This window comes from Terrapene carolina, unplaced genomic scaffold (genome assembly GCF_002925995.2).
Source record: "Terrapene carolina triunguis isolate 2854851 unplaced genomic scaffold, T_m_triunguis-2.0 Scaffold212, whole genome shotgun sequence".
Taxonomy (NCBI): Eukaryota; Metazoa; Chordata; order Testudines; family Emydidae; genus Terrapene; species Terrapene triunguis.
Window position 1 is genome coordinate 1,201,069 of NW_020664563.1, and position 17,534 is coordinate 1,218,602.

Here is a 17,534-nt window from a genome sequence, read left to right on the forward strand (position 1 = left end):
AATTGACACAGAAAGTATCTACACTACAGTGGCACATCTGCAGCACCACAGCTGTGTCGCTGTAGCACAGATATACCATTAGAAGAAGGCTTATAATGGAAGTCTGGTTGCAATCTTAACTATGGCATTACAACTCATAACTCAATACTTTGCCTGGGTATAGTGTCTTTCAGTCACCAATGCCTTGCAGAACAACTTAGATGGGCAGACTCGGGCCACAGCTACATTAAGGAAATTCACACGGACATGACTGCCTCTATGCTGTATCACCAGTGCAAACCCCTAAAACAGACATTGCACCAGTGCAGCTTAAACTTGTAATTTACTGAGAGCACAGCCTCAGCATAGGCTGCTCTCTGCATGGGCACACCATGTCTTCATTAGGGCTTTGTGCTAGTGTATGCAGTTATACAGGTTAGACAAACACCTGCCAGGAATGTTCTAGATCAGTCATTGCCAACCTTTAAGCACATGATCACTTTCTGAATTAAAGTGAAACCCAGGATCTACCCCGCCCCTTCTCCAAGGCCCCACCTCACCACATTGCTCACTCTCCCCCACCTGCACTCACTTTCACCAGGCTGGGGAAGGGGGTTGGGGTACAGGCTCTGGGCTGGGGCCAAGGGGTTCAGAGTGGGAGGGGGCTCAGGGCACAAGCTCTGGGAGGGGGCTCAGGCAGAGGATTGGGGTGCTGGCTCTGGGAATGGGCTCAGGGCTGGGACAGGGTGCGGGGCTGCACTGGGCAGCGCTTAGCTGGGGTGGCAGCGCAGTGGAGCTAAGGCAGGTTCCCTGCCTGCCCTGGCCCCATGCTACTCCTGGATGCTGCTGGCACATCCCTGCAACTCAGGGCCGGCGGGGGGGGGGGGGGGAGGGAGGAGGGAAGGGAGAGGAGAGAGAGAAGGAGAAGAGGAGGGGCTGGAGGGGAGAGAAGGTGGCTCTGTGCACTGCCCATCCCTGCAGGCACCATCACCGCAGCTCCCATTGGCCACAGTTCCCCATTCCCGGCCAGTGGGAGCTACAGGGGCAGTGCCTGCAGGGAGGAGCAGTGCCTGGAGACCCCCTTTCCCTCCCCCTCCCCACCCAATGCAGGGATGTGCCAGCTGCTTCCAGGACCAGCGCTGGGCCAGTGCAGGCAGGGAGCTTGCCTCAGCCCTGCTGTGCTGCCAGACTTTTAGCAGCCAGAGACTGTGGTTGACTGGCAGAGGCTCTGCGATCAACCAGTCAATCACAATCTACCGGTTGGTAACTACTCGTCTAGGTAATACTTAGTCCTGCCATGAGTGCAGGGAACTGGACTAGATCACCTCTTGAGGTCTGTTCCAGTCCTATAATTCTATACCACTGCCAATTGCCTTCATCTAGGAAAGGCCAAGGCAGAGATTAGTTACCATGCCCAAGTTTACACAAAGGAAAGAGCCAGGACCAGAACCTAGAACTCTCCCCCAGACCCCTGCTGCAGACAAACCAGACTACTATCAGGATGGACTGACAATGCAAACCCCTTACCATGGAATGACACACTTAGTGCCATGCTGTTTTTCAGCCAGCTGCTGTAGTTTCAGGATGCGCTCTGCTTGGATCTGGAAGAGCGTTTTGTGGGATGGCAACCCCACATCATACATTCCCTTGGGATAAGAAACACCCAGTCTCGTCCCCTGTCCACCAGCTAGGAGGAGGACAGCTACTTTGCTCTGAGAAATCTGATGGAGACCTAAAGAAAGAAAAAGAAAAAAGTGACTAAAAGCTTTCCCCCTGCAGAGGGGAAACCATGTGATGCCTTCCAGTTTATGAACAATATCATTGGAACCATAATCCTCCAGCACCCAAGCTGGCTGGCTCTAGGGAGGAAGGCAGCACAGCCAATCCCAGTTAAACAAAGGCTCTCCGGTTATTGGTAGGGGGACAGGATGGTCTGAGGGAACATGTGTACTGCTCTGTTGACTGGCTCAGTCACAGCAAAGGAGCTCTGTCTGGAGGAGACAAGGATGAGCTTCAGAGCAGCCCCAACAGCACTAGACTAAGTTCTGGGCATGCTTGTGGCGTTTACCCCTCACCCTTCTTGAAAACAGCCAGCTCCTGTCCACCAGGATCACACCACTCCACCCAGGAGTGGCCTTGCGGAGGGGCAGAGAGATTATCCTTTGGGGGTACAGAAGCTCAGCTGGCAGTTTCATGTAGTAAATGTGCAGGAAGGATCTTCAAATCATCCTGCTGCAGGAGTGTAATCCAGGCTCAGCCAAGTCTCTTTAGATTTCTATTTACCCCAAAATCATTGGGACACTCAGTGCTGGGCTTCACAGAACCAGGAAGACAGTTGTCCTCACAACTCCCAGGTCTTGCAGAGATCACAAGGACAGCCTAGACCAGTGACACATGTGGCTCACTAGCCTCAGTCTGAGTGTCTCCTGCAGCTCTCAGTGTTTTAACATGTGCTGCAGATTTAATTAACCAATCAGGATGCTTTTACTATGTTATTAACCAATTGTGTTAAAATACTTGGTCAGTCATTTTGTTGAGCACGCGCACACACACACACACACACACACACACACACACACACACACACACAGTGTAACTCCTCACTTAAAGTCATCCCTGTTAACGTGGTTTCATTGCTGATCAATTAGGGAACATGCTCGTTTAAAGTTGCACAATGCTCCCTTCGAATGTTGTTTGGCAGCCGCCTGCTTTGTCCACTGCTTGCAGGAAGAGCAGCACATTGCAACTAGCTGGTGGGGGCTTGGAACAAGGGTGGACTGGCAGCCCCCCTATCAATCAGCTCCCCGCTCCCCTAAGTTCCCTGTGCAGCAGCTGCCCAGCAGGCTAGCAATTGCTGCTGTCCCTCCCCGCACTGCCATGTGCTGCTCCTGCCCTCTGCCTTGGAGCTGCTCCCTGAGACTCCTGCTTGCTGTGCGGGGGGGAGGGGAGGAAGAGGGAGCCTAATGTCAGGGTGTCCCCCTCCCCCCTGCTCCTGCACCCCGCTTACCCCCATCTTCCATAGAGCGGGGGGGGACACACGACAGAGGGAGCTTCCAGGCAGCAGCAGCTGCAGTCTCAGCAAACTGATCTAATTAACAAGGCAGTGTACTTAAAGGTGAAATGCGCATCTCTCACATACACAGTGTGTGTGTCTGTCTGCAATGCTCTCTCCCCTCCCTACATTCCTGCTGCCTTGTAGACAGAGAGTTAATCTTTGAGGGCTCAACCAATTGCCAGATCATTTAGCAGTAAGGCATTCCCTGGAAGATATCCCACCCTCTGTGAAGCTTGGTTGATGTGGAGGAGTCAATCATCATCACAGTGTACCAGTATTAAGTTGTTGGTTTAAAACCTATACTGTGTGTGTATATTTTATAGTCTTGTCTGGTGAAAAAAATTCCCTGGAACCTAACCCCCATATTTACATTAATTCTTATGGGGAAATTGGATTCACTTAACATCGTTTTGCTTAAAGTCGCATTTTTCACGAACATAACTACAACGTTAAGTGAGGAGTTACTATATATATATATATATAGCAAATATTCTTGATACTGTTTAAATATGACTATATAGTACTATAGTTAATGAAACAATGAATACACACTACTGTGGCTCTTGAGTAATGCTGATCACTAATTTAGCTCCTGAACCACTGATGTCAGAGTATCATTAGCCCAGACTAACCACATGATAAGAAGTGGTAAGAGGTGGCCAATCCAGCATGTGTTCAAAGTACTATACAAACATTAACACAACACCCAAATCCCTTGTGAGGTACATGGCTTTATCTTCATTTGGGATTTGCCCAAGGGCAGAAACCAGGGCGGATGGGAGGGAAGTAGAGTCAAAAACAGAATTCCCAGACTCAGATTTCTAGCCCAGAACTTAATTCCCTAGACAATGCTGCCTGATCTAAGATAAATGCAGTCTAGCAAGTTAACACGGATAAGGAACCTGTGCATTCCTATTGCCTAACTGGCATTTCAGTTATGCACCCTTCTTGTTGCACCAGTGTAGATTTTTGTATTTAATAACCCACCCCCTGAATACTATATTACTTACAGAACTGAGTATGTAAGTTAAAAAAAATAATCAAGATTGCACAGCTAACATGGAATTTTCCTATTTGAAAGTTTAGAAAGGAATTCAACAAACAAAAGGAAGACAGAAAGAAGGGAAAGAGTACCTATGTGTTGCATTAGAGAGAAGCATGGCCTAAACATAGGAATGAATGGGAGCCACAAATGCTGGAGTTCTAATCCCAGTTCCACCAGCGGCTTGGGTAAATCTGTACCTCATTTCTTCCCCCCTCCATTCCCATATTCTAGTACACATGCTCTCATCTCAGAGGAGTTGGTATAAATGCTATTTTGTAGGTGCATAGCAAAAGATACTGAGCATTTAAAGTACTAGAAGAATGTCAAGCATTAGGAGTGCTAGGTTGTATGTGGGGCCAAGACATGAAGCAGTTATTCACAGAGGGTTTGTATATGCTAGATGTTACACAGCTAGGCAGTTCTATCACAATAGCTTCAGCAACAGAATGTGCTCAGTTGTGTAGCATACATGGGTGGCTCTACTCCCAAGAGTGAGAATTCAAGACAGTTCTGAACTTGTACAAAGAAGTGCACATCTTCAAGCAATGTCCAAGCAGGTGATGTGACAGACCAAAAGAGAATTTAAAGTTACAAATAACTGGAAATTTAGGGATTTATATAGTACTGTTATGAAGAGTCTAGGTCTAAATTTTTTTGACTATGGGAGCCTAAATAGGTGCTTAAGGCACGGTAGTTATCAATAGGATTTGTGGTGAAGGGTTCAACTTCAATGGGAGTTTCAATCTTCAGCACTTCATAAAATTTAACCAATTAATTAGGTGCCCACCCCATGCACGGAGACATTGGCCCTTGGCTCTCTAGCTGTGCCACAATGTAATTGAAGAGTTTGGGTTTCACCTATTGCCACAAGACTCCAAACAATGGTAAAGGTAAAGTCAAATACATTTCAATTTAGAAAGCTATGCAATCATTTTTCAACCCAACAGTGACTGTTCTTCATGTAGTCCAGCCATTGCCTAAGCATATTGTGATGTCTGCACCTGGATTTTCTATCTGCAAAAATGTTTGTCCCCTCTTCGCAAACAAAGTGGTTGGACCAATTCACAGAAGTTCATTTTCCAAGAAAGCTTTGGTTTCAGTCAAGTCAAATTTCAGCAAAAAGGAAAACTTTTGCAAGAGTAAAAGCATTCAAATAAGGCAAACCTGAACCAGTCAATTTTATGCAGCTAAGTTGTGATCTTTCCAAACTGTGTCTACATTTACAGGACAGCTACCTAGAATAGTACACAAAGAATCCACAATAGCTGGAAATTGTTTGACAATGCGATTTTCAGATCAGTAGCCCTCACTGAGGAATGTCCACTTAAGTTTGAGTTGTGTGAGAAGTTTTTTGCATGTAATTAGTGTCCAGATTCTCCTACCCTCCCGATGGAAAAAGTATGTCACCCTCTTGATACAGCTACCCCCAACCCCACTTTGGCCCAGAAGAGTTTAGAAAGTTGCAGGTTTCTGCAGACAGGCATTTATAATGAAAAGCCTTTTGCAACATTAGAGCTTTCTCCACCAGCAAAAGCTATGTGGTATGGCTGTTTTTCCTGATAGCAAACAGCTGAGAGTTTACAATGAACCTCCAAAGGTTAAATGCTTCCTGGATAACTTCCTGCTTGGACTCATGCCTCAAACTTGTTTTAAACATCTGTTAAGGAATGGAACAAAGGGTGCCACACATATCGAGGCGCACTGGCAGGACACCATATGCATAGTAACTAGCATGTCAGTGCAAAGCTTATTAGTCTGTTCAGTTATGCTCTCCCCACTTTACCCAGCCACACCATAGTGTCATACCGAGAGAGCAAATAAAACAAGCAGGGCCAAAGTGTCCCCCATACTCTATAGACACTAGTTGTGTTTCGATACATTAATGCCAACTCTTTTATGGCACATTCCATCGGTCAATCCGAAAGTGTTGCAAAGGTGGTCGGTATCACAGTCCTCCTGTTACAGATGGGGATATGGAGGCACAGAGAGGGAAATCAACGCACCAAATCACCCAGCAGCAGAGCTGGGACCAAAACTCAGCTCCCTCAAGTCTCAGTGAAGTGCTCTACCCACTACATTTAGTGTAAGCTTTATCCTTCTATTACTGTTACATAGCAGCTACAAGACTCATTTCACAATCACTCCTGCTGTCTCTTTATCTAAGCTATCATTCCAATCCTAGCCTTCCTAGGGATGTCTACATTCTCGGATATGCAGCGTTAATGCTGCCTTTTCACACGGAAGTGCGATATTTGAAGGCAGCAGATCTTAGGGCTTAGCTACACTTGCGAGTTAGCGTGCATTAAAGCAGCCCTGGGCACCCTAGCTCACTACCTGTCCACACTGGCAAGGCCCGTACAGCGTTCTGACTCCAGGGCTAGAGCACTCCTGGTACTCCACCTCGGGGAAAAGATTAACACTTGGTGCGCATTGGCTGAAATGCCCGGGTGTCAGTGTGTTGCATTACTGCGCTCTGATCAGCCTCCAGAAACGTCCCATAATCCCCGTAAGTCAAGTGGCCACTCTTGTCATTGTTTTGGAATCACTGCAGGCATGCCAATATGCCCTTTGAAAGCTCTGTTTCTGACAGCCGGCATGCTTATCTACTCCGAGACAAAGCAATCATTACTGTGGAATGCTGTGTGTGAGAGAGGAGGGGGGAGGGAGAAAGGGAAAGAGTGTGTCTGTTGCTGTCTGAACTTACAAGACAGCATGCTAACATGCTCTCAGCCCCCCAAAAACCCACTCTCTCCCCCCACATACATACAACACACTCGCTGTCACACTCCACCCCACTCATTTGAAAAGCATGTTGCAGTCACTTGCATGCTGGGATAGCTATCACAATGCATTGCTCTCTGTGGCCATTGCAAGAGCTACTAATGTGGCCATGCCAGTGCACTTGCAGCTGCCAGCGTGGACAGATTGCAGCGCTTTCCCTACTGCGCTCGACGAAGGCAGGTTTAACTCAAAGCGCTCTACATCTCCAAGTGTAGCCATGCCCTAAGCTAACACTACAACTCTGCTTCCATTATAACCCTCTCCCAGTTTTCACACACCACTTCCGGGGGGTTCTGTTGTGGCTAAGATATTACACGCCTGGACTCCGTCCACAGTGATTTGTCTTCCACTGAGCCACATCCATATGCCAGCTTGCATTACTGGTGAGGGGGAAGGATCATTAGTATTTACCCCTCCCTTCTTTACAGCACAATGTTCTTCACTTCATCTGGGTTTGATGTTTGTGGCACTTCACATTTGCGCACAAGCATGTGACCGGCCCTCATAGAGGAACAGCCACTGGAACAAGTTTAAACATATTTATGTTAATGAAATCTAAAGCTGAGAATTTAAAGAAAGAGGCTTGTGCCCAGCGCAACCTTTTCAGGCCCCAGGGTCTGTCATTGTTCACAGAGCAGCACCCGGGAGAAGGGCTCCCAGGAACGGAGGTTGGATTTCCCCGAGATGCTTAGTGAAGGGCTATTAGAACTGAGCGGCCCAGGGAATTCCCAAACAGCTTGCCACCACTGGCCGCCCGGCTCAGCTGCCCTCCGCACTGCTAAGGCTAGGGTGACCAAACAGCAAATGTGAAAAATCGGGACAGGAAGTGTGGGGGGGCCAAATAGGAACCTATATAAGAAAAAGACCCAAAAATCGGGACTGTCCCTGTAAAATCAGGACATTTGGTCACAATAGCTCGGGCTCGGGGCCTGCTGGAACGCAGAGGAGACCCCGGGCTCAGCCAGATGCTAACGGGGGAGGCCCGCTAGTGTATGGTCGGGCAGCAGCATAGCAGGGACAGCAGAGCCCACCGCCCCCCCAAGGGCTGCGAACAGTGGCATCCGAAGGGGCTCCCTCCCGCCAGGGACCTCGCCAAACGCTAAGCGGCGCCCAGAGGCGGGGAGCCAACCTGGCCCGCCGGGGGAAGGACGCGCCCCACGTTGCCCTCGGGGCCAGGAGCACCCGTCGCAGGCTACTGGGGAGGAACGCCCCCAGCCCGTACCTTCGCGCTCCCACTCGGGGAGCTGGTCCGCGTCTCGGGTGGCGCTGCCCAGCACAGCCCGCGGCAGCGCCTCCATCCGCCCGTCCACCTTGTCGCGGTCGGCCGCGCCCGCGCCCTCCATGGCCCGGCGGAAGCAGGCGCCCAGCGCCTCGCAGTCCAGGCTCTGCAGCTCCTCGCACAGCGCCCGCCGCTCCGCGCCGCCCAGCTCAGCCCAGAAGCGCAGCAGGTGGCCCTGCCCGGCCGCGGCCAGCCGGCGTCGCAGCACCTCGGGCTCCATGGGCAGTGAGCGTCGCCCAGCCCCGGGCAGCCCCAGCCCGCGAACCGACGGCGCAGCTCACGGCTCCCAACCCGCATGCACCTAGCCCACGAGCCCGCTTGCTACCCGGCTTCCGCTCCCCCAGACCTGAGTACGCTCCCCGCTACCGCGCTCATATAGGCGGCTAAGCCCTGCCCCTCACGGCCACCAATCGCTGCGCTCAGGGGCGGGCTGCCTCGCCGTGTCCGCCAGGGCCACGACGCGCCCACTGACCCTGACTTCACGTTCGGCGGCGGGGACGCGTCCTAATGGCTGAGAGCCCACGAGGGGCGGGGTCACAGCCACCTCCACCCAATCTCTTCCTGGGGCACGTGGCAGGCCCTAGCGTATGCGGAAGGGAGCCGCTGCCGTCCTCTGCCAACTCCGCAGCTGTTTGCCATGGTGATGTTTGTGATGTCACATACACTCAACGTAGCCGACTCGCGGGGCAAACAAAGTCTTTCCCCCAACCCCGCCTCCCCCCGCCTCCCCTCCCCTCCCCCACAGCACCTCTCCCTGCTACCACCCAACCCCTCCCCCCTCCAGCCCTTCCCCTCCAGCACTGCTCCCTACTCCCACGCAATCCCTCCCCCTTCCACTTCCCTCCCCCACTGTATCGCTCCCTGCCCCACACAACCCCTCCCCCTCCACTCCCCCAAAGCCCTGCTCCCTGCTCCCACCCAAACCCCCTCCTTTACCCTCCCCTTCTGCATAGCACCACTCCCTGCCCCACCCAATCCCTCCCGCTTCCACTTCCCTCCCCCCACCTCGCTCCCTGTTCCCATCCAACTCCTCCCCCCCAGCACCGCTTCCTGCCCCACCCAAACCTTCCCCCTCCCCTCCCCGCCACCCCTCCACTCACTTCCCCCACAGCACTGCTCCCTGCTCCCACGGCACCGCTCCCTACCCCACCCAACCCCTCCCCCTTCCACTCCCCTCCCCCACAGCACCGCTCCCTGCTCCCACCCAACCCTTCCTGCCTCCACTCCACTCCCCCCATAGCACTGCTCCCTGCCCCCACCCAACTCCTTCCTCCTCCACTCCCAGTCCCCCACAGCACTGCTCCCACCCAACCCTTCCCCTCCCCCCACTGCATCGCTCCCTGCTCTCACCCAAACCCTCCCCCCTCCACAGCACTGCTCCCTGCCCCCACCCCACCCCTAAAGCAGCACTCAAGGACAATAAGGCCGTTGTGGAGAAACTAAATTAATTCTTTGCATCCGTCTTCACGGCTGAGGATGTGAGGGAAATTCCCAAACCTAAGCTATTCTCTTTAGGTGACAAATCTGAGGAACTGGCCCAGATAGAGGCCATTAGAGGAGTGTGATGATGCGGCTCTGGCGGGACCCAACTGAGAGTGCCAATTCAGGACAAATTGCTAAAAACAGGACAGTTACAGCCCAAGGCTGGGGTTTTTCCACCTCTAAGGCAAACCAAACCAGCCAGACTAAGACGACTTCGGTCTCACCCCACTGGCTAACCACAAGTCACACAAGCAATTCCCTAAGACACTCCAGTTTCCCAGTATCACCACCAGTGCCACTCGTTATGGGGACAAATGGTTATGAAAACGAATACCCCAATAAAAGAAAAAGGTTCTCCTGATCCCATAGGACCAAGCCCCAGACCCAGGTCAATATAGAAATCAGATCTTACCCACAAATCACGCTGTTGCCAATCCTTTAGAATCTAAAATCTAAAGGTTTATTCATAAAAGGAAAAAGATATAGATGAGAGTTAGAATTGGTTAAATGGGATCGATTACATACAGTAATGGCACAGTTCTTGGTTCAGGCTTGCAGCAGAGAGAGAATAAACTGCAGGTTCAAATCAAGTCTCTGGAATACATCCCCAGCTGGGATGGGTCATCAGTCCTTGGTGTAGAGTTTCTGTTTGTAGCAAAGTCCCTCCAGAGGTAAGAAACAGGATTGAAGACAAAATGGAGATGAGGCATCAGCCTTATATAGCCTTTCCCGGGTGTAAGAACACCTCTTTGTTCTCACTGTGGAAAATTACAGCAAAATGGAGTCTGGAGTCACATGGGCCAGTTCCTGCATACTTTGCTGAGTCTCAAGGCATATTTGCCTTCTCTCAATGGGTTCATTGTATAGCTGATAGTCCTTAATGGGCCATCAAGCAGGCTAGGCAGAGCTGACACCAACTTGTCTGGGATGTCACCCAGAAGCATAGCATAAGTTTGAAATACAGACAGTATAGAGCCAATATTCATAACTTCAACTACAAAATTGATACACACATATAGACAGCATAATCATAACCAGCAAACCATAACCTTGTCTTAGACACCTCATTTGACCCCCTTTATACAAGGTTTGGGTGCCACTACAGGACCTTGGTTGCAACAATGATCTATATGGTCCCTGATTATATCAATATAATCACAAGGAGGTTTGGAACAAATTGATAAACTAAACAGTAATAAGTCACCAGGACCAGATGGTATTCACCCAAGAGTTCTGAAGGAATTCAAATGTGAAACTGCAGAAATACTAACTGTAGTCTGTAACCTATCATTTAAATCAGCTTCTGAACCAAATGACTGGAGGATAGCTAATGTGATGCCAATTTTATAAAAACGGCTCATAGATTAACATAATTTGTTGGGGAAGAGTCAACGTGGTTTTTTTAAAGGGAAATCATGCCTCACCAATCTACTAGAACTCTTTGAGGGGATCAGCAAGCATGTGGATAAGGGTGATCCAGTGGACATAGTGTACTTAGATTTTCAGAAAGCCTTTGACAAGGTCCCTCATCAAAGGCTCTTAAGCAAAGTAAGCTGTCATGGGATAACAGGGAAGGTCCTCTCATGGATTGGTAACTGGTTAAAAGATAGGAAACAAATGGTAGGAATAAATTGTCTGTTTTCAAAATGGAGAGAGGGGGTCTGTACTGTACTGGGACCAGTCCTATTCAACATATTCATAAATGATCTGGAAAAAGGGGTAAACAGTGAGGTGGCAAAATTTGCAGATGATACAAAACTACTCAAGATAGTTAAGTCCAAAGCAGACTGCGAAGAGCTACAAAAGGATCTTGCAAAGCTGGGTGACTAGGCAACAAAATGGCAGATGAAATCCAATGTTGATAAATGCAAAGTAATGCACATTGGAAAACATAATCCCAACTATACGTATAAAATGATGGGGTCTAAATTAGCTGTTACCACTCAAGAAAGAGATCTTGGAGTCATTGTGGGTAGTTCTCTGAAAACGTCCACTCAATGTGCAGCAGCAGTAAAAAAAAGCTAACAGAATGTTGGGAATCATTAAGAAAGGGATAGATACATACTGCAGATGTGCCCCCCCACACATACACACCCTCTCAAAAAAGATATATTTGAATTGGAAAAGGTTCAGAAAAGGGCAACAAAAATTATTAGGGGTATGGAACAGCTTCCGTATGAGGAGAGATTAATAAGACTGGGACTTTTCAGCTCAGAAAAGAGATGACTAAGGGGGGATATGATAGAGATCTATAAAATCATGAGTGGTGGTGGAGAAAGTAAATGCAGAAGTGTTACTCTATTTACTGTAACTCTTGTTCTGCTTCATTCTCCCCCGCCCTTCCATATCCCCCACTTGGTCTGCTTATGGCATGTTTGACCTTACACTGTGAGTCTTTGGGGACCGGACCAATTCTTTACATGGACAGCACCTGGCACACTTTGGGCATTCAGACAGAACTGACCATCCACTATGAATTCAGCATTTCTGAGGCAGAGCGCACAGCCAATGGTTCCTGTCAAACAGCCTCCTTGCCATGCTATAGGGTTACATTTAATCCAGCCACCAGGCTACGGAGTTTGGACCTGGGCTTTTCATTCTGGTCCGACTCTAATTCAGACAATCGCAGCCAACGAACCTGGGTGAGCCATGAGTTCAGTCAGGGAGAGGGCGGTGGCGTCTGTGTCATGAATGAGCCATCTACAGCAGTGATCTCAGGGGAAGGATGGGTGGGGCCCTGCAATGTGCATAGCTACAAGCAGCTGTGTAACAAACAAACCCCACCGCAGCCCAGTTCCTGGCAGGGGTGTGCAGCCAGTCTGGGTGTGCGGTCATACCCCATCACTGTTGGCCTGTGCCATTCCACCCAGTCCCTGCCCTTCAGCTTCGCCACACTACCATTTCATATCCTGCCCCAACACTTCATTCTCATTCACCCCCACATCCCACAGCCCAGCATTTAGTAGTTAGCCCCTGCACCACCCCTGAATTTTCTGCCTCCTAACCTTTAGAAGTTGCCCCCTTTCTCCATCCTGCAATGTAGGGGTTGGGGGTTCCTGGAGAGTTCCTTCCTCCACAGGCATCTAGCTCCCCTGTCCCCATCAAAATGGTCACAAGTGTTGGCCAGGGGGCAGCTGCAGAGATGGCAAGAATACCCATGGCCCTGGGGGTGGCAGCACACAGAAGCATTCCCAGCCCTGCAGTGCCAGCGGAGCACTAGCTACTACATGTGCTGAAGAAACAGGAAACTCGCGATGTCCAGGAGCTCTGATTGGCTGCCCTTTCACAGGAGGTGGAGGCATGGGAAAGGACAACCAATGGGGCGGGCTGTTCCCCACACCCATAGAGGGGTCTGAATATGGAGAAAGGTCCTAGAGTGGGCAGAGCCGCAGCTTGCCCTTAGAGGGAGAATGGTGTCCGTTCTGTTTGTTGCTGCAAACTCTAAGATGCTGCTCTGAAAAGTTAGCCCCACTGCCAGTGCAAGACTGTGCTTGTGCTGTTAATTACACTCAGAAAAACTATATGAAAAGCATGTTAAAGTTGCAAATATTATGTGACCATACTAGGCACAGGGTTGCACACAGAGCCCTATTTCTGGCATTTCCTAACTTTTGATGGCTTCACTTTGCAACACTGTGGGGATGGTGCATGCCCACTCCAGTCAGCATGTAGGAGCTGTGAGGGGATGGAGCACACTCAGTGCAGATGGACTCTTCAGAGAAGAGAGGCTTTTTAGACACTAACAAACTTCTACTGAGCACGAGAGAACAGAGATTTTCAGGAGCTTCTCACCATAAATCACTGTAAGAATTTTATAACATGGGCAAAGCAAGGTACTTTCCCCTAATTTCATTCTCAGAAATGCCTGAACAGTTCCGCTGACAGTCAAAAAAAAAAGTCAGCCTAAGGCAGGATCCCAGCATGGGAAATTTCAGTCCAAACACTTACAGTTTGGCCAAAGTCATAAGCAAATGAAAACAGGGTCTTATAATGGAAAATGTCAGGCAACCTTAACTATAGGTTTCAGAGTAGCAGCCATGTTAATCTGTATCTGCAAAAAGAACAGGAGTACTTGTGGCACCTTAGAGACTAACAAATTTATTTGAGCATAAGCTGAAAAGAGCCATGGACAGCAGTCAAGGCTGGGGTGGGTCTGAAAGTGGAGCTGCGTGGAGGCTGGGGTTGGGAGCAGAGCTGGGGACGCAGCTGCCGATGGGACAGAGCAAAGCTGGGCCAGGGAGAGTCTGGGTGGTGCTCCCTCCCTGCTTTCCAGGGGATCTGGTCCAGGCCCCACCGCGTTCCCCTGCAAGTTCCTCCATGAGAGAACTGGCGGTTAAAGCATCATCCCTTCAGGCTAGCCCAGAGCACAGCTAAGCTGTAGTGAACCATCCCTCCAGCCTCCTTCATCAGACTCCAGGTGAGCCCTGATGCATTCCAGCAGCCAGCTCTCACACCCTCCCTCTCCACCTCACACCTTCCCAGGCCTTTGTTCTCCAGCTGGGGAAAGTTGCTCAGCCTCTGTGCAGAGGTGGGGAGATCCAAATACCTCTGGGTCGTTGGTTGCTAGGTATCAATGTCCAGGCAACTGGATTTGCCATGGTTTTCTCTGATGCTTCTCTGATATGGAGCCTAAGGCCCTGACAGATAGGTGACACTCATACCCATGTATCTTAGCCTCCCATAAGCAAACAGTCCTTTTCCACCCCCACTGTGTAACAATGCAGCATATCAGGGAAATTGGGGGACACTCCCACATCTGGTCTCTCTCCGGGGATCACCATGGCTTCCCAGGCAAGGTGCGGACCCCTTCAATGACCTGAGTGGGGTACAGCCTCATGGGCTGATGGGTGCGGTTCAGACCTCTCACTGGCAGCACCCCTTTCCTGACAGTGATCAGGCTGCAGGCCACCACAGTCGGGTTTTCATGGGGCCAGGCTATGGCTCCACGTGAGCAATATAATCCTTGCTTCCATGCCAATCTCTTGTCTTGCATGGGAGGATGGTCTTGGTGTTCTGTCCTATCCACAGAGGGCAGGCGTCTCGGCTCTGAGCCTGTCCCATCTCACTGTGCATGCTGGCAAAACGCTGGCATCTGCCCCCTGCTTCCCCTGCGGGCGGCGCCAAGGTTCATGAGCCTGTAGCAGTTTGTCACGGCCGTGCTGGAGCACAACCTGGGTCAGAGCATGGCTACCCAGGTCACCATGCTCCCATGTTGGTGAAGCAGCCTGGAGCCAGCTGTACGTACCCTAATAAGGGCTGCTGAGCCAGTTCCCAGCAGCTAGCTGGCTCCAGCTCTTGGGAGGGTTCGATAAGTCCTGTGGCCACCAGTGCTGGCAGAATGTCCTTTTCTGGACAGTCTTCACCTGGGAACTGGTCTCCACTGAGGCAGCCAGCCACACAGCGCTGAGGACAATGGGAACCATTGGGCACTTGCTGATGGATCTAGACCATTCCCAGTCAGGCCTCGAACCTAGTGGCTGTCCCTGGAGTTCAGTCCTATGCCCTAAGAATCCCCCTCTTTAAAGCCACCCTCCATTGGGAGCACCCCCTTGTGCTGTGGCCGGCATCCCGCATTCCCAGCAGAGGCGCTGGCCATCCTGAGCAAACTGATTGTTGGCCCTTCACCCTGGGCTGCCTCAGGCCAGTCTCTGCAGCTTCATCTCTAGCTGTGTGCTCAGACCCTCCATGTGTCTGGACAACTCAGCCAGCCGTTCCCTTGGGCCAGTCCTGGGGGAGTGGAGGAGGTGGCACCCAGTTCCAAACCAAAAAGCTGAGCCACTTGCTGCCAGGCTGCCTTGGGGTCTGGGGGAGATGTGGTGGGTCTCTCTGGGAAACGTCAGCCCTTCCCCAACTGGCTCCCAAGGGTCACATGCAGGTAACCCAAGCTCGGCAGGGGGGTGGCCGCCCAGCCCTGGCTCTCAGGAGCCTGCAACCCAACTCCAAGCTCGTATCAGGCTGTGGGACCCTCAGGGAGCGCAAAGCCTGCTGAGCTCCAGGGTCACAGGCCTGCCTGCTCATCTCCGCGCCAGGCCCTGGGCCAGGGAGGTGCTGCAGCAGAGGCTCCCTTGGAGCTGACTAGCAAAGGCCCCATGTGTCTCGGTAGATGTTTGGGCCCGAGCAAAAGGCTCTCACTTGTTCCAGGGAGCCAGGGGCCCATAAATCCAATTTGGCCACTTACAAATATTTGCGGTGGTGGGCATCTGGTCAGCGGGCCAGGTCTGCACCGCACCAGGGCAGCTCCTCCATTCGTTTGGTCTCTGAATCTCCCAGGCTGGTCCCCTAGGTGTGGCGCTGGCAGGATGGGGTGGGGGTGGGGGTCTGGGCTGGAATGGGAGAGTCCGTCTGACTCAAAGATGCCCCTAGTGCTTCTGCCATGGTCCCCAGGGATCCCTGTTTGTGTCATTCCTTGTCAGAGGGAGACTCCCAGATCGTAGCCATGCACCTTGGCACACACACCATCCCTCCCTTCCAGGGGGGTCAGCGTTAACCGAGGGACAAGCACCTCCCTCATCAGACCCAGGGCAGGATCTCTGGCAGGGGCTACAGCCTCCCTTGCCCCAGCACAGCATGCAGCAAAACAGTCCCCCCACCATGCCTGGCTAGACACACATCAACTCTGCCCCGCACCAGTGTGATCCCTCCCCCACTTGTCTGTGCTCTGCTCTGGTGCTAGCGTGTGGTGTGAGCGCAGGGTGGTGGGTCGGTGACGTGGTCTCAGCTCCTATGAGCTCCAGGCTGGGTCCCCTTCGCAAGCGGCTGGTTCTCCAAGCCACTTCCTCTCTGCCTTCACTCAGAGCTCCTGCATCTTCCTTTGTTTTCTCTCAGTCTTCTGGGTTGGTTCCTCATCCTGTCCTCACTATGACGTTGCACTCCATATGTTTTATGGAAATATGTTTATAACTGTGAATATGATGTAACTGGAATATGCTTCATGCAAAAGGTCTCTTGTAAGGTTTCATTACAAAGCTTATGATCTAGTGAGTGTGATCATCCTATTTGTTTGCATGTATTATTTCTATGTCTGGAGTTAGGAGAATAAGATATAAACTTGTGTTACTGATGTAAACATGTTAAGTGGAAGCCATTAAAGGTGCTTCAGAATCAATGAACTGTGAATAGGTTTATTTACCTGCAAGCCTTCCTATGTACACATCTTCCAGCTCCTAGGTAATGAAGAAGGTCTTAAAGTGACATGTGATCATGTCACCTGAACTGGAATCCATCTTAAACCTGGTGCTTTTCCATTTAGAAGGAGGGGTGGGGACCCAGAGAGACAAAAGACTCCCGCCTTGTGCCAAAGCTATAAAAGGGGGTGGAACAGAACAAATGGGGCTGCCAGTCATGAGAAAACCCCTAGTTACCACCTGAGCTGGAACTAACAAGAACTGTACCAGGGGAAAGGATTGGGCCCAGACTAAGAAGGAGTCTAGTCTGTGAAAGAAGCTTATTGGAACATCTCTGAGGGTGAGATATTACCTGTATTCAGTCTCTTAAATGTATTAGGCTTAGACTTACGTGTTTTATTTTATTTTGCTTGGTAACTTACTTTGTTCTGTCTGTTATTACTTGAAACCACTTAAATCCTACTTTTTATACTTAATAAAATCACTTATGTTTATTAATTAACCCAGAGTAAGTGATTAATACCTGGGGGAGCAAACAGCATTGCATATCTCTCTATTAGTGTTAGAGAGGGCGGACAATTTATGAGTTTACCCTGTATAAGCTTTATATAGAGTAAAACAGATTTATTTGGGGTTTGGATCCCATTGGGAACTGGGTGCTGTAGACAGGAGTATTTGCGGAGCTGTTTTCAGTTAAGTCTGCAGCTTTGGGAGTGTGGTTCAGACCCTGGGACTGTGTTGCAGCAGGCTAGTGTGTTTGGCTCAACAAGACAGGACTCTGGAGTCCCA

General features: G+C 50.6%; 1 protein-coding gene across 4 annotated transcripts in view; it reads right to left on the reverse strand.

Moving 5' to 3' along the window:
- Positions 1 to 8,513, reverse strand: part of UAP1 (UDP-N-acetylglucosamine pyrophosphorylase 1) — a 41,562-nt gene extending 33,049 nt beyond the window's left edge. For 2 of the 4 annotated variants that reach the window (XR_003370005.2, XM_024208109.3), the window contains exons 1-2: positions 8,083 to 8,513; positions 1,507 to 1,711 (exon numbers count right to left, since the gene is read on the reverse strand). Coding sequence is in view for 3 of the 4 variants with exons in the window: in XM_024208109.3 (XP_024063877.2) it covers positions 1,507 to 1,711; positions 8,083 to 8,359 (482 nt within the window). In the remaining variant the exon portion in view is untranslated. The remainder of the gene's footprint in view (positions 1 to 1,506; positions 1,712 to 8,082) is intronic. The other 2 variants (XM_024208112.3, XM_024208111.3) reach the window with 2 other exon arrangements.
- Positions 8,514 to 17,534: the final 9,021 nt, after the last annotated feature.